The following is a 25,953-nucleotide window of genomic DNA, read 5'->3' on the forward strand; positions in this document are numbered from 1 at the left end:
ACTGCAAAGCATCTGGGATGCTGGGGGACTGTGGTTTAACTTAAAAAGGAAGGGGTCTGGTACAGACATTGCATAAACTGGTCTGACCCAAATCAGTTAAGTCTGATACTACATTCTACCAGGTTTATCTTAAACCAATTTCAGCCATTTTGAAACTTATTTATGTGCACTGAACTTATGTTCTGTTACAGGTTTAAACCAGTTTCTGATCACTTAAACTGGTTTATGTGTAATGTCTGTGCTAGGCTTAATGTTTTCAGTTGGTTCATCTCATTTCTTCCAACACAAATTCATATAAGAGAGTCACTTCAGCCAGTGAATTAAAATCCCACTTCCTACTCATTCATATGTGTGTATTTGCCAGGGAGAAGAGAAGGGAACAGGAAAAGATTTTTAGATTAATTTTTATTAGGGAAAAAACCTTAAAAACAACTGTTAAAAATATACATGGCCTCACAGATTGTTCATGAAAGCATTCAACAATCAAAGTTGCACCATAACCAAGGACTGAAACACTCCCAACATCCTTCATGCAGCCATACTTTTAGGACTACCCAGCCATCTTCCACCATGCTGAGTGCCCCTTGATGGCACAGTGTGACACAAATTGGAAGTAGAAGAAAGTGGAAATCTATGGTTTGGAAAGCTAGAAGTGGAGTTTGTTTACATTATTTTTTGAACTCTGCAATTGTTAGCTGCAGAGGTGAAGCTGAGGAAATTTTATGGGAGGTCACTTGTTATTAACTTAAATCTTAAATAGTTCTGATGGGTAGCCAGGATGCATTGCAGTCTGGAGGTGGCCTAAACAACAAAGTCAGTGATATTGATTGATCATTGATGCTCAAATGCCAAAAAAAAAATAATTGTTAAAAACATTAATATAAACCCCCTTGTGTGTGTGGTAAGGACTAGAAATCTGTGGTGTTCAGCCACAATTTTTTCTGCATATTTTTGCCATGTTCCTTCATTCTTCAAAAAGAATAATACGTGCATTGATGTATATTCAATGTATATTCAATTGCAGGTTGTTTGCTTGCTTTTAAAGGAAAGACTGTCTTTAAAATGAGAGGTGTAATAATAATAATATTTGGTCTGCTGATTAATTAAATACACATATATAAATTTACATAGCTGTATGCTCTCAGTTTAAATGTAACTACAGTAGGTATTTACTGCTTAGAAAATAATCTCCTAAATATGTTGTACTAATCTGACTTCATGTTTTGATTTACATTGCAACTTTGAGAGAAATAAAATAGCCTTCAAAAACTTACAACTTGGAACCAACTATTGAGCTGGCAGCTGCTAAGTTAGGCTAATGTTTATATTGACCTCAGTACTTTTACTCCGAGCATTATGTTGTTAGCTGTTCTAAGTAGCCTTGAACTATGAAGATAGGGTTAGTCTTTACAAGTCACATTTTCTGTGAAGTGGCTATTGGGGACAATCTTTGCTGTCAGATAAATGTTTCTAAAGGAAGAATTGCTGTTTAAATTGATGTGCCTTCGCAGCAGAATAGGAGCCCTCGCTTCTGTTAATTTCAGGATGGATCTCTGTAGTATTATCTAAAGAAAGCGAAAAAGTCTTTCAGATTTATTTTAAACAGCACTTATTTAGAGGCATCTTTTTCAAGGAAAAAACAGGGGGAAAAGGCTACAGAGAATGAGGACTGGTTTATTATGCCTTTTATGGCCTATTAATTTGTTACCATCTATTCAGCTTTGTTGATGAAATTTTAATTTTGCCCTTGCTTGAGCATATTGTAAGATTTGTATAAACTGCAGCTTACTGTGCTGACAAAAAGACCCTTTTAGGATGAACAATTGGGAGCTCATTTTATTTCTAAGGGACATTTAAAATAACTTATGAATGAGAGTTGTCAGACATGAAATGCTGTATTAATTAAATCTTTTTCTAGTCTTTTTGCTTCTCTTGCTAAACCAACCCTTTAGAAAAAAAATACATGGCCACCTTAATTATATAGGAGAAGACAAAAAGTATCCTTCACATTCCTTCGCCTGAATAAGAATAAGAACTCAATTCATCTAAATAGTAACCCCATTAGCTGCTTAACTCAACAGTGTACATGGGAAAATTTTCAACACAGAATGTAAGAAAGTGTTGATTGGGTGGATCGTTTTCAAGGTTTTGTTCTTCTGATGTTCAAAATGATAATTTTAAGTAAATCTGATCTGTCAGGGTTAGCAGCTTTGTACCATTTATGACTTATGACAAAAGTGGTGTGTTCACATACATTCTAATGCTCTTTGTCTTTTAAAATACAGAAACAATACCATTCCAAAATAGATGACTTGATTGAGGAAACTGTTAAAGAAATTATTTCTCTTCTTGTTTCAAAGGTAAACATGCATAGATTTTGAATTATAGTAACATTATAAATGCATTTCAGATTATGGATTTTCAGCTGGCAGCTGCTAAATTAGACTAATGTTTACATTGAATATATTTATATTGTTAAATAGAATGCAATTCCTTTTGTATTTTTTTGTGATACAATTGAAAAAAGGCTTGTAAAGAATACTTGCCGAAGTTAACATGAATTTTACAGAATTTAATCGGCAGGGTACCCATTTTTATGGTATTTGCTAATCGGATATTTTTCTCCTTTGTATGTTACTACATCCTATGAATTTTTGGCAGCCAGTAGCACAAACACCACCTTTATTAATTATGTGATTTTCATACTTATTTTTTGAGTATCAAGAAAACTTTCTCTCCATTTTTAAAACATTATTTACATCAGTAATTACAACAGTATTTAGAGAGAGGCAGCACAAAAAATCTGAATATCTATTTTTACTTTTTCTTTATGAACTATTTTGATTCTTAAAATATTCAGGGAGCAGTTACCTCTTGGAATTGGCTATTTTTAAATATATTTTAAAATGATTTTGTCATACTGTAAATACTAAGAGGATGTTTATTAAGTGAAGCAAAATGAATTGGTATTAGTATGTCTTTATCCAGTTGGAATCACAGATGCATAGAAAAATAAAAATACATAGTTTTAAAAATAGTAAGCAACAAACAGTGCTATATAAGTACATAGCTTTTGAACTATAATTTTCTCCTTTCAAGTACAGTCTCAGTGTACTATTAAACATGTATGTGTTCAACCCCAGAAATATCTGCATTTCAGAAGTAAGAGAAAATTTTTATATTTACTGGATACATGAATTAATGAAGGCGCCAATGAAGAATGCTATATTTAAGGTTATATTCAAGTTTCCACTATGCCTTTTATTCATTGTTCACAGATTTTTCACAAATTCTGTTTTTACTAATATTCCCCATACTTGGGCTCATGCCAAAGGTGAATTTTTCATAGACGTTTGAGCAAAACTTGTCCAGACTTTTTTAACTATATGAAGTCACAAAAAATACATATACATCTTTTGTGCACATATTGGTGACAAATGACTAAGATGTACAAATTTGAAGCATTACATGAAGCTAATCCTCACTTAGACTAATATCATATCTAAATTTCTGTGTATATATGTAAGTGAAATAAAAAATGCTACTAAATGTAAGCTTCTTTAATTAAAATGCATGTAATATTTGAGGCTATGTGGATAAAGATAGTCATATTTGTAATGGGCATATGCAAGGAAATTTCTGAAAACAGTACATGATCAAAACGAAGTTAGTTCTTAATCAGTAATCACTGATACTAGTACAGGAATCTAAACTAGGAAAGGGGAGAGCCAATTGTTTTTGTGATTGGTTAAGCTTTCAAGTAAATAGTCAATCTTTTCAGACTGGAATATTAATAGCTTATATGAGCAGTGCTTGTTTTTTTTTCCACTGCAAGGAATAGCTTGAAGTGCAAAATAAAGTTGGTGTTTCACTCTTGGTCTCAGTCAGCAAGAATCAAAAGTTTTGTTTTATAGTATCGATATATTTTTATTTATGGCATTCAAAGAGAATATTGTATTATTACACTATTTTTGTGCTCTTGCAATTTATTATAACTTTTTTCTTTTTCTTACTGTTCCTTTCCAGGAGAATAAAGCTTTCATTATTTGCTTTTAATCATCGCAATTCTATATGGAAATTGAAAGGATACTCATACTCTTTATTTCAGTGACATTTTGTGTACTCACTGCTAACTTAACAAATATTATTTCCTGTTTCAAAATATTAAACCAGTCACTTGAACAAGACAAAATAATGAAGCAACATAATACTTGTCTTACTGTGACAAACTGAGAAGATCTGAAAATGTAGCGTATACCCAGAAGTACTTACATAGTCCCTCAGGACTATATAGAGACATCACAGGAAACAGCTAAAGATACACTAGCTAGCTCCATCACAAGCTTTGTATTTAACTAGATTTGCTAGGGATTTTTTTTCTGTTTTATGTTCTCATATTATTCAAAATGTTGAAACCATTATCACAGTACCATTTCTGAAACCATTCAGTACTGCAGCAGGCCTTTCCAGAGTAATACTGACTAATGTTTTGCAGAAATAATTCTTTTGAATAAGATACATGTTGTTAGATGAAGGTTGTGGTGTCTGAGCAATGATTGCTGTATAGCATGTAATGGCAAAGCATCCCATCTAAGGTAGGAACCTTGATTATTATACCCAGAGCAGAGCAAAGCACCAACTACTATCCCTTCAGGAAGCTCCCTGTTCATTTTTTTAAAATCTGTGTACAGCTCTTGGATACTATCATGATAATAAATCATTATAAATGTGAAGGATTAGATTAGATGAGGTTGATAGATAAGTGAGGAGTATAGTTCTACACACAGTCTTGCTCCTTGAACTGTTAGGAGCAGGGTTTATTGTAACGTGATGATCTCAGCTCCTCTTGGGGAGAAGGGAAGGTGACACTGTTGTGACACTGTTACAGGGCCCATTAACAGCATGCCAGATGGAATTTTGTCCTGTCCTCACACTCATAAAATGCTGCTTCTTGATTCTGGGAAGGAGTGCATAGGCAGCAAACAGTTACTTTTTAAACATTCTTTATGTATGTCATGAGGAAGTTCACCTGTGAGCTGTACATGGGCAGTAATCAGCAGCTTTTTTAAATTGCATGTGATCTCCTAAATGCCATACAAACTAAATATTATAAGCGGAGGTGTTAGAGGGGTTTTTTGTTTCCTTATTTTTAATTGAGTTGGAAGAGTGAGGTTGGTGAGTTTTACAAAAGGTTAAGGATCTAGCTGGACTCTAGAGGTGCCTTCCAACCGTACTTTTCTGTAATTCTTTGATCCTATTTGTGCATCTGCAAGAACTGTGCTTAGTGCCAAAACTCAGTAGTAGCTGGCAAAGCTAGCTCCACCCTACCTTTACATCATCCTGAGTCAGAAATGATACCGCTCAGAGAATCAAGCACATTTATGTCTTTCTGCTCCCAAAGCAGATCAAATGGCATGTAGACCAAAGAGCTAGGGCCTGATGTTTTCTGATTCCTAGCAGGCTCTTCAGAAGCAGTTCAGTAACTTTCCTTAGAGCTGTGCCAACATAGTCTGTGGGATTAACTCACAAACCAGTGATGTCAGTGTTAGTAATTTCATCTCCATTTTAAACATTAGAACCCATTTCTAATATCAGGGTGAATTCAGTAACTGCAGTCCATCCTCATTTTCCATCACTATGATATTGTAAAAAAGGTTTTCCAGTGGATGTATTAGTGACAGTCTGTAAACAAGTATACATGTGCAAACTTTTTGATACATTATGAAATTTTAATTGATAAAAATGTGTGTATCACTATATAAGTGTATAGTGGTCACAAACATTATTTAAACCGCACATTCTGGAAGTGGCATGAGCTAGCTTGCCATTTTCTGGAGGGTTTTTGCATTTTGATTTAGTTTGGCTTTCTATTTCTCAGTTGTCTGCAGCAGTTGTAGGCAGTGACTTCTGTCAGTTTTGTCTCTATTGAACAAGAGAAAAGAAACGTTTCCTATAATTTAGCTCTTTAGGAAGTAAAGAGATCAGGTTTGCACAGACTCCTACGCTCTGTTACACAATGCAGGCCACAAGAGGAAGGATTCATTTCCCACTCAGAAAAGCTATTTTTGACACTATTCATCTATATATATGTTTATACTCTGTTTTTCGTTTATTCTGTTTTGTTTTTAGTTTGTTTCAGTATTAGAAAGTGTGCTGTCTAAATTATCAAGGTATGATGAAGGCACTTTCTTCTCATCGATCCTTTCATTCACTGTAAGTATAAGAAATTTTGACCAACTATTGATTCTAAAACTACACATAATCCCAGTGGTTCCCATTTACACTATTTCTTACTTCTACATTTCCTAAAGGTGAAAGCGGCTGCAAAATATGTTGATGTACCTGTAAGTATGACTTCTAGTTCATCTTTGCCTAATATTAAGAGTAATGCAACGCACAAATAAATATTGCTTCCTTGGTTTGCATTTTTCACTGTTGTCACTTTGCTTTCCTACAGAGGTTCATTATACTGGTACACAAAGTATTTAAACAGCCACCACAACCCTTAGAGGGCATTTTATTTCCCTTAAGCAACAGCTAAGTCTCAAAGCAAAGCTTAGAAAGGTTATTCTTAATGCACTTTTTCAGTTGTGGGAGGAAAGAGGATTGTAACCTAGGAACCTTATCATAAGGGACATTTCATCATTTGGATATATTATTCAGATGTGTAGGATTAGTAACACTTCGGCAATTGGATAATATACATACAGGCAGTGTCCTTAGATATCCGCCATTCATAATTCTCTACTTAAGATTCAGTCCTTCTGCCTTTACCCCGTGTGGTGTGCGGCCCCTTTGGCATGTGACCCACACAGTGTGCAACCTAAGGCCTACAAGCAGTGAGACACATGGCCCCTGGCCACTCTAAATTTGGACAACCCTGAAAAAGGTCGTTACCTCAACAAAAATAAATGACACCTGTTTATGAAATTTCCTTCTTAATATTTTTGGTCTTTTGTCTTATTTTGGTTAGGCACTTTTTTCCTTTTACCAAATCATAATAACATTCACTGTTTTATCAGAAACTTTCCACCTGTCCTCCTTGCAAAGCAATGAGTTCAATTTGGCAATACTTTTTTGTCAGGGGATTTTTCTCAAAAGACACCAAGACAAATACCAGGGGAAAAAATTATTTTTGAAATTAATAGAGTTCTGCCAGTTCACATGAAAAGCACTCCCATTTTGTATGGAAAAGAGGTTTCAAAAGCTCTTGTCATTAGCCTAAGTCTTCTGCCAGAAATGCTTTGTCTGGGACATTGCACATTGTAAGATGAAGGGAACATTTCATCAGACTAGGCGAAACATTTTCCCCAGAAGGTAGGTGTTGACAAGACAGAGCTTGATTAAAAAAAAATGCCTTCCTCCCCTCTACCACATTGGATTGTATACGATTTCAGGGTCAGCCAAGAATTGGGATGCATTGCACCCAGAAAAGAGGGAGGAGGTGAGGTAAAGAATACTAGAATTCAGAAGCCTTAGATCTATTGTCATAATTTGAGGCCAGTGCCCAGTATGACTAAAGGCTGAACATGCGAGCTCTCAGTCAGCTACAGTTTTAGCTGATGGACATTGTGCCTGTAAGAAGAGGCCTGAAGCCTTCACAGATTTAGATGCCCCTTGGAATCAGAATTGGATGGAGTCCTAGCAGGGTAGTTTGCGAGGCCAACTTTGGGATACTGGTTATGTCATGAAAGCCCTGTAAGCCTTCCCTGGATCCTGTTAAATATCTAATGTGTGAGGTGGGTGTACATTGACAAAATAAAGATGTGGCCTGGCCAAAATCTATACCTCCATCTCCTTTCCAGTGACCTGAATTTCCTGAGCAAACATTCATTGACTCCAGGACCATGCGAGCGTTGTCAAAGGACTGCTGCACTAGAAAGCCTTCACCTCCAGGCTCCAAGGATAATATGTTCCTCCTCATCTGACAAAATGTCCCCTCTGTCTTGTATTACCCACACAGAGCATTTATCATCACCTTCAACTTCAGTGGCAGAAGACTTGGGCCAGGGATAAGACCTTTTGAAACCTCTTTTCCTTATATATACTAGAAAAATGGGAGTGCTTTTCATGTGAACTAGCAGAGTTCTGTAAATTCATAAAACATATCCCACCCACTCCATGTACAATGCGCCCTGAAACAGACCTAGTGTAGCTGCCTGAGTCCAGTGCAGGACATGCATCATTATGTGTTCGAGACAGCGAGAGAGAGAGCCTTCATTTGCCCAGTGAGGCACTAAGGCAGTGAGTGACATTATGTTTGTTTTCTGTCTTAGTGCATGTGGAGCAAGTGTGTTCTGCTTCTGCCTCGTGTGATTCTCTGATGCCCCCTTTGGATTAGTGTGAGCTAATACTGAAAGCTTGTGAAAATCCTCCATTTTTGCCATGTGCGGCTGTGTGAGTGCCTGCTGCTTTTAGTTTGATACTGTTTCAGATATGTGATAAATTACATTTTGTCTGATGGCCAAATTCTGAACCCACCCAGATTCACAGGGAAACAAAGATATACCTGAACCAATGTTGTTCCAAGTGGGGCTTGCCGTTTCATGCTGAGGTATATACAGTTCCACCCCTCCAGGAGTGGTCCACTGCTCCGAAGGTCTGATTCACAAATGATCTCCCAAAGAGCAGGAACAACAGGGTTGTGATCAACTGGTCCCAAACTTTTCTGGTGTTAGCTGCACTTAGATAATTTCATACATGCTGTCACCACTGTTCATGTTCTCACAATTAAAGCAGGGGTGGATTTACCATGATTCAGCTGCTTCACAGTAACTGCCTCTAATGCCTGCTCTGACCCTACAATGACAGCGAAGGCAAGGAAGCTTACTCCTGATGAAACAGGGGTAAGTTACCCAGGTTTAGCTTTCACTTACTGCAGGGGTGTTGCAAGGTGGAGGTACACTGTAGCAGAGGCTACCTTTGTGCTCCAGCCATGCCCCCTCCCCAATGCCCTCCGCTCCCATTACACTACTGACTTATTGCAGGATAGAAGCCAACACACACACAATTAATGCACCTCACCTGACACAGTAAATCTTCCACCCTGCATGCAAACACCCTGTGGCAAACAGAAACTAAACCAGAGAAACTTAACCCCTTTTTATATAGTGGCAAGCTGCCTTCATCTAGCTCACACCACAGGGTGAGAGCTGGCAAAGGAACAACTACTGCGGAGCACCTGAGGCATTATAAGTCTCAACCCACTAATTAAAAGGGAACCAGAACTTACCAGGACAGAGGTAACCATTCATGTGCCTACACTTAAGAGGGAGCAGGACTTCATTGACCTTCAGCAGCTCTGCACTAATGGTCAGTCTTCCACTCTAACCCCATGGTGACAGCTAAATCAAGGCAGTTACTCCTAAATGAAACTGAGCTAAATTTTTCTGGTTTAGCTTTCACTTAACTTGGGGCAATTGTGGGTACAGGCACAGTTATCATGGAGCAGCTAAAGAGCAGAATATTTCTGCCACCTCTTAAGGCACACTGGTTAATTGTGGGTTTAAGGGAATTACAGGCTCTGAGACTCACAGCCCCACTCATAGATACTGTGATCCTGCTTGGTGTCATGACCCTTTAGCTTGGGAATGGCTGATCTAGATGTAGCTGCACAGCAAAACACAAATCTCCAGTTTTCTTTTCATGGACACCACAGGAACCACCTCTGAGCAAAAATGTAATTGCAAGAACAATATGAAGAGCTCAGAATGGCAGCTTTAGTTTCTGCAGTACCTGTAAAAGCACTGCATCAGGAAAAATTGAAATATAAAGAGAAAATAGTAGGAAATGGAGGACATTTAAAAACTGCCCTGGATGCACTGTGTAGTTTACCAGCAGTGAGTCCTGGCCTGATTAACTCCAAGAAGTGTGGCAGGCTAAGAAAGCCATTGGGGAAGCAGTTGTAATTTTCTTGAGTTAGGTATTGTTTTGTGAAAAAATATGAATTGGTTCTCCCTACCAATTATTAACCCTTCATTCTGTTTTCTCTTTCATATTTTCATAGTATAGGAAGATATACAGGGACATGGTGAGGAAGGTTAGATGCTAAGCAATATTGCTTTTTTACCACATAACACTCATTTGAGATCTGTTGTAGCTAACTGTTAAGTGGAGCAGCCTTAAAGTGTTTTAATTTTATACCAATGCCAAACCAGGCTCTGAAAGCACAGGGACTTTGCACAAGAAAATATAGTATTTGGGTCTAGAGTAGGAAGATCTTTGCCATCTGTGCTATCATGATGATGTTCACCAGGTTCAGAATAGCAATATAGCTGCTTAACCACACCAACAGCTGACTTTTTGAACCTTACAGGTATGTGGCCCATTTTGGAAATTCCATACATTGAAAATATTCTGTGCTTTCTGTAGCTTAAAAAAGAAAAAAGGCATATTTTGGGGCCAAGTTTGCTTTGAAAATGCAAAATTAATCTCAAGGCCCCAGTTCAGGAAAGCAGCTTCCTTGTTCTGGACAGCTCTCAAGCACTCACTCTTTTTGACCATAATGTTAAGTATCTCTGTAGTCAAGGATCCCATTATGAATAGAGGCTGAGGCTTGAATGTCTGTCATACCTTTTTTTCCTAAAAATCATGAGTTTATTCCTGGGCATGTATGTATTCATCTGTGCCAGACTTTTGGAAGCTGTGAAACAAATGGTTGTGGGTTTCCTAGTTTTACATGTGATGCGGGAACCACATGCATTCAGAACAGTTTTGGTATTGTGTTGCCCAGGCTTCATTTGTGTCCATGCTGTTCTTTATTGAAATAAGAGGGAAATAGACTATTTAAATCCACAAAGGAGACATTTAAAAAAATATCATATGTGAATGAATAGACTGAGGCAGACACAGTAGGAGAGAGAAAGTGATAAGTAATAAGGGACCAATTAAGGAGAGAATAAATCATAGAATAGTCCATTTTGCTTACTTTTTTATATTCCTCAATTTTGATAGCATCCTGCATTTCTGTACATATGGGGGAAGGATCAGTTATATTAATGTTTCTAGTTGATTTACATTTTATACTTAAATAATTGAGCAAAGTTACAACAAAAATAATATATATTCATCATATGGCCTTCCCAACATGAATAGGGAAAGTAAGCTCAGAGCTCCCATTTATCTGTCAAATTGTCTTTTGAAAAGTGTTTAAATGTTGTGATCCATTCTTCCATTGCTTCAGCTTTTTCAAGGACAAAATGTAACCATCATGAACTATCTCTTTTTCCATTTCTGTTTAAATCAAGGACAGTAAAAACAATATTTCTTTTCTTTTTAGAAAGCCTTTATTGGGGAATGTAGATGGCACCCTGTCACAAGGACTTGTTTTTTGGGAATGTTTGGTGTCTGACTGTAGCATGTGTATCTTACAAAAGCAAAAGAAGAAAAAGAGGAGAGGAGAAGAAAAAGAAAACCCTTCATGGGTTAAATTTTATATTGTTGATATGAGTTGGGTAGCTGTTCTAGATCTGTGATCCTTATGAACATCAGCATACCCGTTGAAGTTCCAGCAAAAAATATTCAGAACAGTGCCAAGAGCCCAGAACTGAGAATAGAAGTAGCACTGATAATTTATGGAGATATTAAAGATTTTAAGAAAAATTATTGGCATAGATTACTTTGCTCCCTACAACATGCTAAGTTCTTTTCTCACATAAAAGATAGTCTTTGCTCAGAAGACCAGTTGTGATCTAAAAGACAAACACATAGTCAAATAAAAGAAAGGGAAAAAGTAGAGAGCACATCAGTGAAGTACGCATAGCTGCAGTTTGTTAGTCTAGATAATGTTGTTTTAATAACCAAATGCTTGGGTTTGGGAGCTTTTTGGAAATGGATCGTTGGTTTGTTCGTGTCAGAAGTAGGCTTCCTCAATGTTCACTCAGTTTTTTTCTGTAACTGGTTGATTGGTTTCTTTCAAAGCCCTAGAAAAAAACATTAGAGGATCTGAGTGAACTGCAACAACACTAGCTGTGCTTTTTCTTTGCCACCGTAGTGGTTTGTATATACAGCCTATTCACTACAGAGCATCAAGAGAGAAAGTGACAACATGTAGAAAGAAAAGTGTATAATTAACCTTGACAGGACATCATTTGCTTGATTTTTCTAAATGCTGTACACAGTTGCATATACAAAATTGTCCATGCAGTTTCTCACCGTGTAAATCAGGTAATTTTGTACACAAATGAGTGGTTACATATCTGTCTAGTCACTTGTATTTGCAATTACCCATTTTGTGCATGTAAACAGATCATTACAAGAAAAAATTGGGCGTACAGTTGCATTCATATTTTGGGGCTGTTCAGAAACACAGGTGTTCTACAATTGCACGGTACCTTGTTTCTCTACCCCACATTTGCATTGTTATAAGGACTGGAAAGGAGAAAAGAGCCTTTGAAACTTCTTTCTTTATATCTTCAGCCACAGTCTGGCCAAGTATATTAATCTTACACTGTTGATATGAGCTGGGTACCTGTTCCAGATCCATGGTCCTTACAAACATAGTGATCTGTCTTTATTTCCAGATGTGTGTCATATTTTAACTCCTTCAGTGCCTCATTTAACTGCCTTTAAAACTTACAGGCTTTGGTTTCAGTTTGTTTTGGTTTTGGGTTTTGTTTTGATTTGTTGAAAATAAGTTTATCCTCAATACCATATAGTGCCATTATTCTTTAGGAAGAATCTTCTAATGTTCTTTTAAAGTCTCTTTTTCCTGCTTGACACAAACTCAGAAACAAGTCTCTTCTATTTTGAAATCCATATATATGTAAACGAGTATGAAATCTATATGCAAAGCTTTAAGTGTGCTGTGACATGCCAGAGCAATCTCAGTACAGTCTGTTCTTAACCCTGTCACATGTTTTGAAGTATCTGGTAAGTGTAGATATGAGTATGACCCACTCTAGTCAGTGGGAAAGTTAAGATAATATAAGTAAAATATATATCTTTGCAAAACTGATGTTTAAAAATGGATTTTGTCATGGCAACTGCACCTTAAAGACCCCATGTACTAGAGAATTAAGAGCCCAGTGTTGTAAGCACTTGCACCCTGCATAGTCTCATAGGTCTCAGAGAAAATTATTTGCAAAAGTGTTTGCAGGACTAGGGCCTGAGGTTTGCCTGACACCTTTCACTATGTTCCCCTTTAATCTGTGCCAAAGCTACTCTTGCTCTCAAAGAGGATGTGGAAAGGGTCAAGAAATCTTTTCCTCTGGTTTTCTTTCCATCCAAACAACTTCCTCATGGTCATGTTCAGCTCACACTAACATCCTGCAAACAAATTGAATGTACAAATAATGTGTTGTTTTGCCTTACTTGTGCTGTCTGAAGTGTGATAAAAGGTAGGGGTAAGGAAAAAGGGGTTTCAAAGGTATCTAACCCATATTTCTGAATTATTGTCATTTGTGCCACCCTGTCTTTTTCAAAGCCAGCCAGTCATGAGCATCGGTCATGAGTTACCTCTCGGAGAGATAGTTAGCAGTATCCAGACAAATGATTTCTTTCTGAGTGAGCGAAACCACTGAACTTCCTTTCATTGTGGTGATGGTGCTTTAAGTAGATGCTCCCATGTAGCTTCCTTCAACTCATCACTCCTTTCTAGCTAATTGCCACCCTAGTGCTTTAGTTAGTAGTTTATAAGGCCCATTTTAAGCTCTTGAAGAATGAATGCTTTACAGGTGCATTAACCTTTATAGAACTAGATTTTTTCTCAATATCAGAAAATGAGTCAGTTTAATACAATATGTGAATAGCGTTCTCTTCTCAGTGCTAAAATGAGGATAAATGTAACTCAAGTATTTACACAAATGTGTGTGGTTTCTACTCAGCTTGGGACAAGCTTATGCATTGTAAAGCAGCACATAGGAACCAAGCTGTATCTCCCCCATAGGGAAACATTAATAATAATAGTAGTAATGGTAAGTAGTAGCACTGGTTGCAGGCCTTTCAACTGCAAAACCCTTTAATTCTCGGAAATCAAGACAATATGGCATTACTTTTGATTGGCTGCTGCAGGCCAGCATTTTCCAGGGGAAAAGACATGTGATTTCAAATTAAGTCAATTATAATGTAGCTTCTGAATCATCTTTGAAACTGGAATAGTGTATTTAAGATTTTGTCTCCTTATTAAATAGGCCCCATGACAGTGTTTTCCTGTTGTATTATTAACCTCTAGTGAAAGGTTAAGCAGCAGCTTCTGTATCTAAATCTGTTGCTATGAAAAATGACTGCAGAGCGGGACCCACCTACCAGTGAATAGTAAAAAAGAAGACCTGCACCTGTGGGATTAGGTGCAGCAGCAGGAAGTAAGAGCACTTGCAGTATATAATTAACAAGGAATTTTTTCTCTCTTTTTTTTAAACAGCATGTTCATCTTGCCAGGTTAACTAGTGATTAACCCTAGAAAGAATCTGCTGAAGCTTACACCCTTGTTTAAACTCATTCACTTGCCAGTGTATTCAGTTACTTGTGTAACCAGCGGCAGAGTAACCCTATTAAAAACACTTAATTTCCTGGTATTTATTTGATGTCTTTGTGCTTTCAGTTTTTCCATTAATCTCTTTGTGTCTTACTCTTTCATTCTCAGATAAACAAAACTCTTGTCTACTGCTCTGAATTAAACAAACCACTACAGTAACTTTCATCCTTCATAAACTGTAGTTATTTCTTTACTGTAAGATTTCAGCCAGTTAGAAAACCTTTACACTTATTCTGCTCTCAGTTACATCCAAGTAACTGCCTTCCAATGACTTCAATAGGAGTTGCATGCAGGGATTAGGGAGCAGAATTTGATACTTCCGGTTTAAAATACATGACACACTTGCCCCCATTTAAAACCTATTCTATATTAATAATAGTCTAAAGAAAATTCCACTGTTCTATACTTGAGGTAATTATATCATGGTATAACTCAGTATTGATTTATTTGTCATTTAAGGCACACTTAATCACTTAATGCAAGTCAGTCTTTTTATAGAATTCTGGATATTTATATTTCAGTACTTAATGTTTTCTCTGAAATTTTAAAAAATCAACAACGCTAGAATAATTTCTAACTTCAGTCATTCTGTCAGTGATGTGTTTTATTGCTTATAACAGCTTTTTCTTTCTTACTCATTTAACAGCCAATAAGTGGAAGAATATCCTTAGTTTAGAAAGATGATGACATTTTACTGTTTGTTTATTGAAAGTTTTAAAAAATATCTATCCCAAATGAAGTGTAATAAGGGGAAATTTTGTAATAGCTTTTGGTGAGTTTGTGAATAAGTCTTCAGTAGTCTTTGAACTAGAGAACTTTACGAAAAAAGAACATAAGAACAGTGATACTGTTCCTTTTCCAGACACATTTGTACTATAAGTAGAAACTTTAAAACGAAAATTACAGTTTTTTTCCCAAGTAATTTCAGAGATGATTATCTTGCGCACATTAAAAAAGAATGAAGTGTTTTAAAGAACTGTAATTCTAATTGGTAAATGTCACCAGCTGTTGCAGTTACTCTTACTTGTGTATATTCTTTTAATGATTATAGTCTCGTGCCACAAGCTACATGAAAATATATTCACTAGGTGTGAAATTCCCATATGTCACAGCTTCAAGACTAGGTAAACATCTCAAAGAAAAATGAAGAGTTGATGCTAATGGGAAATGTTATTTTTCTAGCTTTGACTGTTTTTGAGGCAAATATTTCTTTATTTAAGTTCCTGAAGGAAAAATTGTGCATGTATCACAGAAATGATAGGTATTAAAATTCTGTGGGAATGTTTTTGTTCCTAAGCTGAAGTGAGAGGTCATTGAAATAAATGTCCAAGAACAGAGCTTTTTAAAAAAATATATAAGAACAGTAAAAACAGAAAGAAGCAGGCTTCTCAACTGTTCCTCATTTTGAATATGACTTTGTAAGTTACTAAATATTGTCTGTTCTTAATGACATCTGCACATACTGATAGCATTAAAAATCAGTTAAAATCTTCATCCTTAGAAATTTATACCATTCTTTTCACGCCCCGGTAAAACAAAAAACCCCTCAAAATTTCACACAGGGTGAACATTCTAAAATCTTAGATGAAGTTTCTAAAGCTAACAGAAGGGCTCCGCATTGGAGCCCTACCACTTTTATATTTCAACTCAATTATCCCTGCCCCTTTTCTCATGATAGTTTATGAGAATGAGAAAAAAGAACACAATTGTATACAGTTATAGAGCAATAAGGTAGGTATTGATACACGTATGTCTTGTCATATGTTTAAATGTAATTTTATAAAATACAATAAATATTTGACTGAAGAATAGTTTCTGACATACGCAGTGATGCCTCGTGCTGCTCAGGCAATCCCTGATCACTATAACAGTTCCCAGGAAGCTGTAATGAGTAAGTATAAATTAGAGCAGCCTTTATGCTGCCTTAATAGATGTCTGAGACTGCAGATGTGGGATACAGCCACCATCCTCTCCCACAATTGAGGGTCTGCAACAGACACAGCTTAGCCAAGCCTTTAGAAACAGTTTGTAGTCAAGCCAGTTATGAAGTAAGTGTTGTTACGAAACATTCAGTACTATCACCTGATGATCTAGGTTACCATAAAATGGTATCCTTCATTTGCAAACTCTGAAGATTGTCAAAATATTATTTTCAGGCATAATAGATTTTTGGAATTAAATCTACCCAAGCCTGAAACCCTTGAAGAAGGCTATCCATAAATCTTAAGCTCTTGTTTTATTCCACCTTGAAGAAGGCTTCTTATAAGTTTTAAATAAGCTAATATGAATAATGGCCTTAGAGACTATCTGAGAAAGACTCCAATAGAACCATGGACCACATAGACAGTGATAAGCACCACCATTCCAGCCAGTTTGGAATAACATCTATGATGGGACTGCATAGCCTGCTTGCTCCCTGTATTTGGGATATACTCTGGAGTATATATTTATATCTATATCTATACCTATAACTATACTATACTTATACATAGATTAGATATAGATATATGTATTCTCTCTCTCTCTCTCTACATATATATAGATATCTATAGAATATAGGTATCTAATCTCTCTCATATATGTAGAGAGAGAGAGAGAGATTAGATATCTATATTCATAATCTCTCTACATACATATATATAAATATATGTATGTAGAGAGAGAGATTAGATATCTATATTCAAAAAAGTATATATCTATATCTGTATATAAACAGGTGATCAGAAAAAAAGTGTGTGTGTGTGTGTGTATAGAAATAGAACTATTTCTATTTCCATGTATAAGCATTAGACATGTAAAATGTGTTTACATAAAAACATTGTGAGCTTTCATAGATACACAAACATGAATTATTTAAAATATATCATATGTTGTTCCTGCTGTGTTCATGCATCAAGAGAATATAACATATTTTCTCATTGTTAATTGCTTTCTAAGTGCTATTGCCTCAGTATTTCAGAACATGAAAAATTATATTAAGAGAACATAGAATCAGTAGCAATAAAATCTGGGCCCCATTAATGTCTATGTAAGCTTTGCTATGGACATAAGTGGGGCTGTAGTTCCACCCGAAATATGTGGCTGTACAAGTAGCTCAAAATCTTCAAGAAATTACAATACCAAGAATTCTTCATGTTGGCTACTGCTATATATAGGCCTCTAATCCACAGTTCACAACAGCTTTCAATTAAAGCAAATAACTTGTTATCATTTTTTCAGTTCTAATAGGAAACTCTTAATCACAACTGTGATTTTTTTTTTTTTAATCTTGCCTGCAAGTCACACAGTCTTTTTATGGTTTTTTTCCCCCCTCCCACCACAGAAACCAGGAATGGATCTAGCAGATACCTACATCATGTTTGTTCGGCAAAACCAAGATATACTTCGAGAAAAGGTCAATGAGGAAATGTATATAGAAAAGTTATTTGATGTAAGTAACTACCCTTGCAAGGCATGCTGGCATCATAGTTACATTTGGAAGGGATAAGTTGCATTTTGATGGCATTCAGCACACAGGCCAGAATGATTCCGTCTCTCGCTCATTTTTTGTTTTGTTTTTTATTTTATTTTGTTCAGCTACTAAAGCTCATCTTAATTTTAAGCATTTCCTGCATGAGAGCGAAAAATGCTGGAATGTTAGAATGAGTAGATCAAATGTTCTAAGGTTACAATTTTAAAAAGTTATTTTATCATTTTCCCATTATATGTAATGCAGCTTTATTTTACCTTTTGATTTTGATGTGCCACGGACAGAATTGTATTGCAATGGATTTTCTTAATGCATCAAGAAACTGTTTTTATTTCCCTAAATAGCAGTTCTCATGGCTTATTCTTCATTCAAACTAAGTAAGAAAGTCAGCTATGTTAAAGGTATCCAAATTTCTTACAATGGCTTTAGATAAGTGACTTCTGGAATTTACTTTATGGTAGATTTAGTCTAAGAATTTCAACTGCAGGGATTTAAAATTAGTCAAGTACTTATTGAGTCAGTAATGTTCACAACTTCAGCCTATTGACCTCAGCTTTCAAGTGGGCTTTTCATCCTCATCTTTAAAATTCTGCCACAGACCCCAGCCCTGCCCAAATTTTCCTTCTAATTCCCCCATTCACCCTTGCATCTGCCTGTACTGAGATTATTGCCTGTCCTCTCACCCAAATCTTCCTTGTCTTGTAATGTTCTCCCTCTATTTTGGTTTAAAGTGACCACATCTTCCTCCTCAACATCTCTCCTTACAAAAGGCCTGCCGCAGTACTGTCTCTGGATATCTCCACTGCTTCAAGCTTTGACCGTTTCTTGAAACATAATGACTTTCTGTATCATCTGTGTCTGAGGCCACAAATAGCCGATCATTTCTCTGAAATTCTTACCAGTAGAAAAATAGTCCAGGACTGGGAGTCTACATGTGTTCCAGTCTTCTGACTGGAGAGCTACGCAGGCAAGTTCTTTAGCCAGCAGCACTAGAGGGCTGCTTCACAGGCCATCCCTGCCTTTAAAGGAGCCTATTACTTGAAAACCTGTCCTCCCCCCTGCCTGGGAAGGGAACCGGCTGTCAATAGGCAAGCCCCCAGCTTTTAAATTGCTGCATGTGCTGCCCAGATGAACTGCACACAGGGTGTTTTAAGCCAGAAGTGCAGGAAAGCAGGGCCAAGGGGGGCCTCCCCAACCCAGTTCCTGAGTCACAGTTTTTAAATTGCCACATGGGCTTCCCAGCTGGGCAACACACACAGCTTTTAAAGCCCATAGGAATGGGAACCAGGCCCAGGAGAGCTTCCTCAGCCTCAGTTTCTGACCCTGCAGGCTTTAAATCTCACCTATCTGGGTGACGTGGGTGGCAATTTCAAAGCCTGCGGGGACAGGGAAGCTGTCCCCACTGCCATTCCTAGCAGCAGGTGGGGAGCACATGCTGGCTGCTCCTCTGCTCTCTTCATGTTCACTGGGAGCAGTGGGGCAAAGCCCTCTGCCTGCTCTTCAGACCAGAGATCCCAGTCTTGGGAGCAGGCAGAGGGCTTTGCCCCACTGCTCTGGTCCCTTTCCAGACCAGACCAAAATGGGAATGTCCAGGTATTCATTCTTGCAAGAGAGTTTCTCTCTCAGAGGAGATCCTCCAGGTTGACACCTGGAAGAACTTTCTCCTGAAGGAGAAAGTATGTTTCAAGGAGAAACTGAATGAATGCTTGTCTGCTCAGTTTCTACCAGAAGGGCAGCTAGTCTCACAGTTGGAACGCCTTTATGTGGCCTGAATTAGAAGCTCTGATCCTGTCTTATAGGTATTTAAAACACCACTCGCACAAAAACGGAAATACAATCCTGATTCTTTTGTTAAAATGTGAATCTTAAATCAAGAAAGCTATTGTTTTACATAAGGATGATGTCAGTTACTTGTAATTATATAGCTGTCTTAACAGAGGAAGTAATTCTGCCTTTGATCCAGTTTATCACAATCCATTACAATACTGATTCTGAAGCATAGTGTTTGCTCTGAAATGTATTTATTTGTGTACCATCTACTATGCATTTTAGAAAGCTTTTCTGGCAGTTTCATTTAATTACGCAAGTTACAGCAAATGTTTTCATAACAGCAATTCACAGCCTTTACAGTGACACTTCAGTTGTGGCAATTGCAGAAGGTCCCCTAACATAGACTCTCAGCCATGAGATGTCATGTCAGTGTTTGTTGTTTGTTAGGTTGGGTGGTCAAAATGAGACTTATCTCTCAGACTTTATATTTCTAGACACTCCTAGGCAGTTTTACAAAAAAAAAAAGTATCATCTGTTTTAATAAGCTAAGTGTTAATATGTGTGAAAAGAATGATTTTATAAAAGCTTTGATGCCCTGCAGGGGTAGAAAAATTATCATCCATCCAGCTGGCACTTTCACAACGCACTAAAACCATATTAGCAACTTCTGCTTCAGTTTGGTGTTGCACTGAATCTATAAGCATATGTTTCATTTTCAAGTTTCCTTTTTTTCCTTTTGCTTATGTTGTAATTTTCTGAATGTTAATAATAATACATGTTTTAGGGCCAAGTTCAGCCTTCATTGAAGTCAATGATAGCATTTCCACTGACTTTAACAGGACTTGGATCAGACCTTTAGTCACTAACATTATAGAAATCAGAGAGGGAAAAAGGTGTTCAAGATTTTTCAAGTATGTAGGTATTATGTGAGGAAAAATATCCATTTCCATTTCTCCTTTTCTTCAAATATGCTTTATTCACTGAATATTGTTACCTCTTTACTGTATAACACTACTCCCAGAGAGTCAACGAATTGAAATTAAACAGAAATACATTATCACACATATGAAAGTTGATGTATAAAACCACTTACTGTAACAAGAGATGAAACCCTGTTCTGTTCCCTAATGTAAATCCAGAGTAGATCCCATAGCTCTAATGCCCCTTTATTTAGGTTACTCAGAATTTAAACAAGTGTAACTGAGTGCAAGATTTTGCCTATGATTATCAGTGTAAAAAATTAGCAATATATATATATAATTTGCATACACCATTCTGTCGAAAGCACTCAAAGGGGATTTAATGTTTTTGTTTGATTCCTCAAGCTATTTATGTCTGGTTATAGTTGCAAATCAGTACTGTTTTCCTACTAACATTTTGTGTTTTCATCAGCTGGGAAACTGGCATCTGGGTGAAGGGGGGAAATTCAATTACCTGTGCATATCTCAGAAAAAATGCCTTTTTGGATTAAAGTAAATTTTTGATAGCTAATGAAACTAGGAGTCTGGTGGCTATTCTATAGGCCACAGGTACCTACTTAGGCGGCTAGTGGCCCAGCTGTTTTTTTTATTCAATCTGAAAATTCATACTTCAGAACCACTTAAGTATGCACCCTAGGCCTAATAACACTGCAGCACTGACTCAGTTTTATACAGGTGTGTAACTCTATTTAAGTCATTCAAATCAATCAAGTTGTAATCAGGTAAAACAGGTGCACATGATGGTGACTCAAGCCAAAATGTATTTTAGGCCCCCTCTCCACATTACAAATATCATGGAATTAACTGGTTAATTGTGCGGGTACTTTAAGACCAGCTACATGTGCAAAATACCTATCACGCTATAAAAAGTTCCAACCAGCTGTGAATTTAGACCTTGAAAATGTGTACTAACTTTATAGGTGATTGCTATTGAGCTTTAATTTGCATGTCTAGCAGAGTCTCCTCTGTGGTTGGGAGTCCCATTGGCTCGCAGCCACAGAGGTGCACAATGCCCAGCAAGAGCAGGGAGGTTCACAGCTGACAGGACTCTCAGCCCCAGCAGCTGCAAACACTGGGTCCTGGCAGTGCACCTCCTGGTGCCAGGACCCAGCTCGGAGATCTTCAGGGATGCCACAGTCTTCAGCCTTGGAGGTACGTGGGACACCCCTGTGGCTGGCAGCCTCACAGCTTAAGGAGCTCCCAGCCACAGGAGCTTGCTTCTTGCCTGTGGCGGAGCTTGAGAGCTGGCTGTCTGGGCACAGGCAATAAAATGCAGTGGGATCTAATACACGATCCCACAATCATGCCTCACATATGGCATAGCAGGGGGTGCGATTGTGTAGATCACGCATTAGAGCCCTTTGTGCCTTTACCTACAGGTATAAAGGAGCCCTTAGGTTCTTTATATAAAAGCTGTTCAAAATAAATCCTGTGTGTTTCTGCAATATACCTGTGTTGCCATGCATAACTAGTAAATCACAAAGTTTAAACCGTCCCTTGTGCTTATAAATGATTCAAGTTGCCTGCTGTCATGTAAAATGTAATCTTTTTTTAAAATAGTGGTCAATCAGCATATTTTAAGCCCAGATCTATTTTAAAATATTCAAACTTGTTTGAACCAGTGCATGAAAATTGTTTTTATCTTTCTGTGAAGAACTCCTAGAGGGATACTTGGTGAGCTGGAGGATGAAATATTTAAGGGGAATTCAACTAGCATAAATGTGGGCTATCAGAGTGTTCAATAAGACCCAATTTTTTTCTGTTAGGCAAACGATTTAGGAAGCACTGAACAAACATCCGGAGAATGTGTCATTTATCCAGCACATATGTGATACATGTTTATAATATCCTAAATGTCCACTAATGGAAACTTTCTCCAAGGAGCTGATCCTACACCATTGGAGTCCATGGAACTTTGGCCATTGACTTCAGTGGAAGCAGGATTTAATTTATGCACCTATCCCAATATCCTGACTGGTTGAATTTAGGACCCTGGCACATGTTCATTTAATGGTGTAATGCAAGGGTGCTCAACCCCAAGCCCACAGGCCAGATCCAATCCCTGGCACCATATTATCCAGTCTGTGACACTCCCCATGAATGACAGGCCAGTTGGAGGCAGCGCCAGGCCCCTCGACTCCAATTCAGGCCAGGTATAAATAGTGCAGGACCCTTGGAGCCTAATCCCGGCTGAGCAGGGACAGTACAGAGTCCCATGCTACCTCCATGCAAGCGCAGTACAGAGTCCTGTGCTGCCTCCACCCAACTGGGATCAAGCTTGAGGATCCAAGCTGCCCCCACCTGGCTGGGATCAGGCTCCAGCTGGGTGGAGGCAGCACAGGACCCTCGGGCCTGATCCTGGCACCTGGGGGTGCCACAGGACCCAGTCCACCCTGCAGATCACCACTGATCCATTCATCTGGCTCATGGGGCCAAAACTGCGAGCACCACTGGTGTAATAAAATCTGCCAGGAGTGCATGGAAGGAGTTGTAATTGTTGGGATCAGGTCCAAATCATGCTGTTACCACTTGCCAGTGCAGGGGGAGCCCAAGATCATAATCTTGAGCTCCCCCTGCACCCATAACTTGGAAAAGAAGTGTCCGCAGGTCCAGCTGGGGCCAGCAGTCATCTGATTGTCAGCTTCAGCCCCCAGGGCTGCACCTGGGACTCAAATTGCCTCTGGGGTGGTCTGGAGCTGAATTGTAAATCTGCTTGTTTTGTGGCTGGAGCCAACCATCCTCTGCTTCAATCACACTGGAGCTGGTTTGACTCCCCAGTGCAGTTAGTTGACAATCAGCTGATTGTCAGCCCCAGCTCAGGCAGTCCTGAGTCCAGTTGGAGACTAAGGCTGTCCAGCTGATTGTCAGACAGTCAGCTGATTGTCAAAACCCTGTGTGAGCAGTTCTGTGGCTGGGCTGCCAGGCATGAAATGATCAGAGACTCCCAGCAGAAGGAGTGGGTGAGATGAAGGGCTTCCCTTGCTAAGGACTTGAAACACTCTGGGTGCCTATACACAAGCAGTGAGGCTGCTCCAAAGCTCTGTAATTATGGCACATCAGAGCAGACTCGATTAATCAGGTCGGCTGGAGTTTAGTAATTGCTGCGTTCCAGTAGACTCCAGTGTCTCGTGTATCAACGTCCCCGCACTGGAAAATGGCAGTGGGGGTGCTTTAACTAAAGCTTGTCAAACAATCTTTAGTTAAAGCAACCCTGCCGCTATTTTTAAGCGAGGGGTGCTGATATATGAGACGCTTCAGGTGCTTTAATTAGAGTGCCTCAGTCTGTCCCTCCTTCCCCTCTCCCCCTTCCCAGGCATGTATATAAACACCTTCTGATCCCTGCACCTGAGTAGCCCAGCTAGAGCTGCTTCAGCACACTTTTTAAAGCACCCTGGGTACCAGAAGCCAAAGACCAGAGAGCCTCTCCCTGTTGTCTGGATCTGAGCACCTGAGAAATTCTGGCTGTAGTTGTGCTCCTTAAAGCCCCTCACATGCTGGGACCCACAGTGTGAGGGGTATGCATAGCTGGGGAGTTGGAAGCCACTTCCCTGGGTGCCCTGGGAACTTAAAATCTGAGCATGCAGCTGGGGCTCACAGCTGAACACTTGGTTTTTAAGAATCCAAGGTGAAGTGAGCCCAAGATCAGGGAGACACTCCCTGATGTCAAGCTCATGACACCACCCCCATACACCCCCAGGGACCTGGCAGGAGTGCCAGATCCAGGACCCGGTGCTGCCCCCAGCACAATCTCACTAATCAGATATGGAATGGCTGTGTCCCAGATGCTGGGACTGCCTGATGCCAGATCTCTGCACTCAGCTGAGTATCAGGATCTCTCATGGGTCAGGCCTGACATGCTGCATGTTCAATTTAAGACGTAATACAAATAAGTCACAAAGATAGTACACATTATACACATAATATCTTTATGGCACCTCTGCTTTATCATCACTCCATAAATTGGCTTTAACATGTAGCCAGGTTACTATTTAGGACACAATAAACATCTTAATCATGTCCTAAATGTAACATGTGTCATGGCCCTTATAAACGTAATTCTATTGGAATTGTCAAAACTGAATTAATAATTCTTCTCATTCTCATATATTTTAATTGGCATTAGTTTGATAAATCAAGAGTTAGAATATGTAGGTTTAATTAGACTATATTGATCTGTCACACATCAAGAATTGTGCTACTATTTAAAATACAATAACTCATCCAAAACCTTACTTCTTCCAGAAAGGAAAACCACTCAAGCACCTCTTTGACAGCATACCAAGTTAGTATGTTTATCACATCAATTTGGGGTGTTGAACACCAAAGTGTTTTTTGAAGCTCTGATATCAGTTTTTTTCCCAGAATATTCCTTTCCCAGACAGATCTTTCACGTACATTGTTTGCACTGAGATGCATCCTGTAGAAAGACTTAGTGTTGTACTATTCTTTTCTGTTTTGTTTTCAGTTTCTTTTAAGAAACAAGGGAAACTTTAGGATGAATTAAAGCCACTGAACCCATATAGATATTGAATAGTCCAACCATTATTTTACATTACAAGTTATACAACCTGTTGTTCCTCTAAAAAAATGAATAAACAAAACCACTTTGTTCATTACTGAAAGAATCATACCCTTGTTTTACCATCCACATGTATATACTTACAGTAGGAATAATGTAAAAGTCAGTATTTGCCAACTGTGAGATGATATAGTGGAGTAACTCTAGTTAGTGTCAGCTTTGGACCCAGTCTTACATGCAAGCTTGACTTTTGACACAGCATTATTTCCTTTGACTTCAGCAGGACTACTTGCACACCCAAGTGTTTCAGGCTTGTGGCCTTGGTCATGGTGACCACAGTGCACGTGTGTGAGAACACAGAAATTGAATAGCTTAATAGAAATGAAGGTTAAAGCACTCGTGTAACATTCTTTGGTTCTTAGAAAGACCTGGACATTTATGACATATAACATAAAGTGTCCAAACATCCCAGCTTTCCATAACCTTTATTTTTAGTTGTTTTTTCTTTGTTTTTTTTCTTTTTGCTATTGTATTTGCGATATTAAAAATTAGCCCTGTTGACTTGTCATAGCCAGTCATGATATTTATTTTTTAATTTTTTTGTGTCAAAATAAACTGATTGCTCCATCATTTTGGTTATAATGTCAACACTCTGAATTGAATACTAATCATGTTCCCATGTCATAACCATTATTTTCCTTTTCCATTAGTAGAAAGGGATGGATGATATAAGTTCAATGAT

General features: G+C 38.1%; 1 protein-coding gene across 8 annotated transcripts in view; it reads left to right on the forward strand.

Moving 5' to 3' along the window:
• CADPS2 (calcium dependent secretion activator 2) overlaps window positions 1–25,953 on the forward strand; it is a 630,383-nt gene that overhangs the window by 586,001 nt on the left and 18,429 nt on the right. For 6 of the 8 annotated variants that reach the window (XM_059725930.1, XM_019491968.2, XM_059725933.1 and 3 more), the window contains 4 exons: window positions 2,286–2,360; window positions 6,130–6,213; window positions 6,312–6,344; window positions 17,796–17,903. In XM_059725930.1, the coding sequence (XP_059581913.1) occupies window positions 2,286–2,360; window positions 6,130–6,213; window positions 6,312–6,344; window positions 17,796–17,903 (300 nt within the window). The remainder of the gene's footprint in view (window positions 1–2,285; window positions 2,361–6,129; window positions 6,214–6,311; window positions 6,345–17,795; window positions 17,904–25,953) is intronic. The other 2 variants (XM_059725932.1, XM_059725931.1) reach the window with 2 other exon arrangements.

This window comes from Alligator mississippiensis, chromosome 4 (genome assembly GCF_030867095.1).
Source record: "Alligator mississippiensis isolate rAllMis1 chromosome 4, rAllMis1, whole genome shotgun sequence".
NCBI lineage: Eukaryota > Metazoa > Chordata > Crocodylia > Alligatoridae > Alligator > Alligator mississippiensis.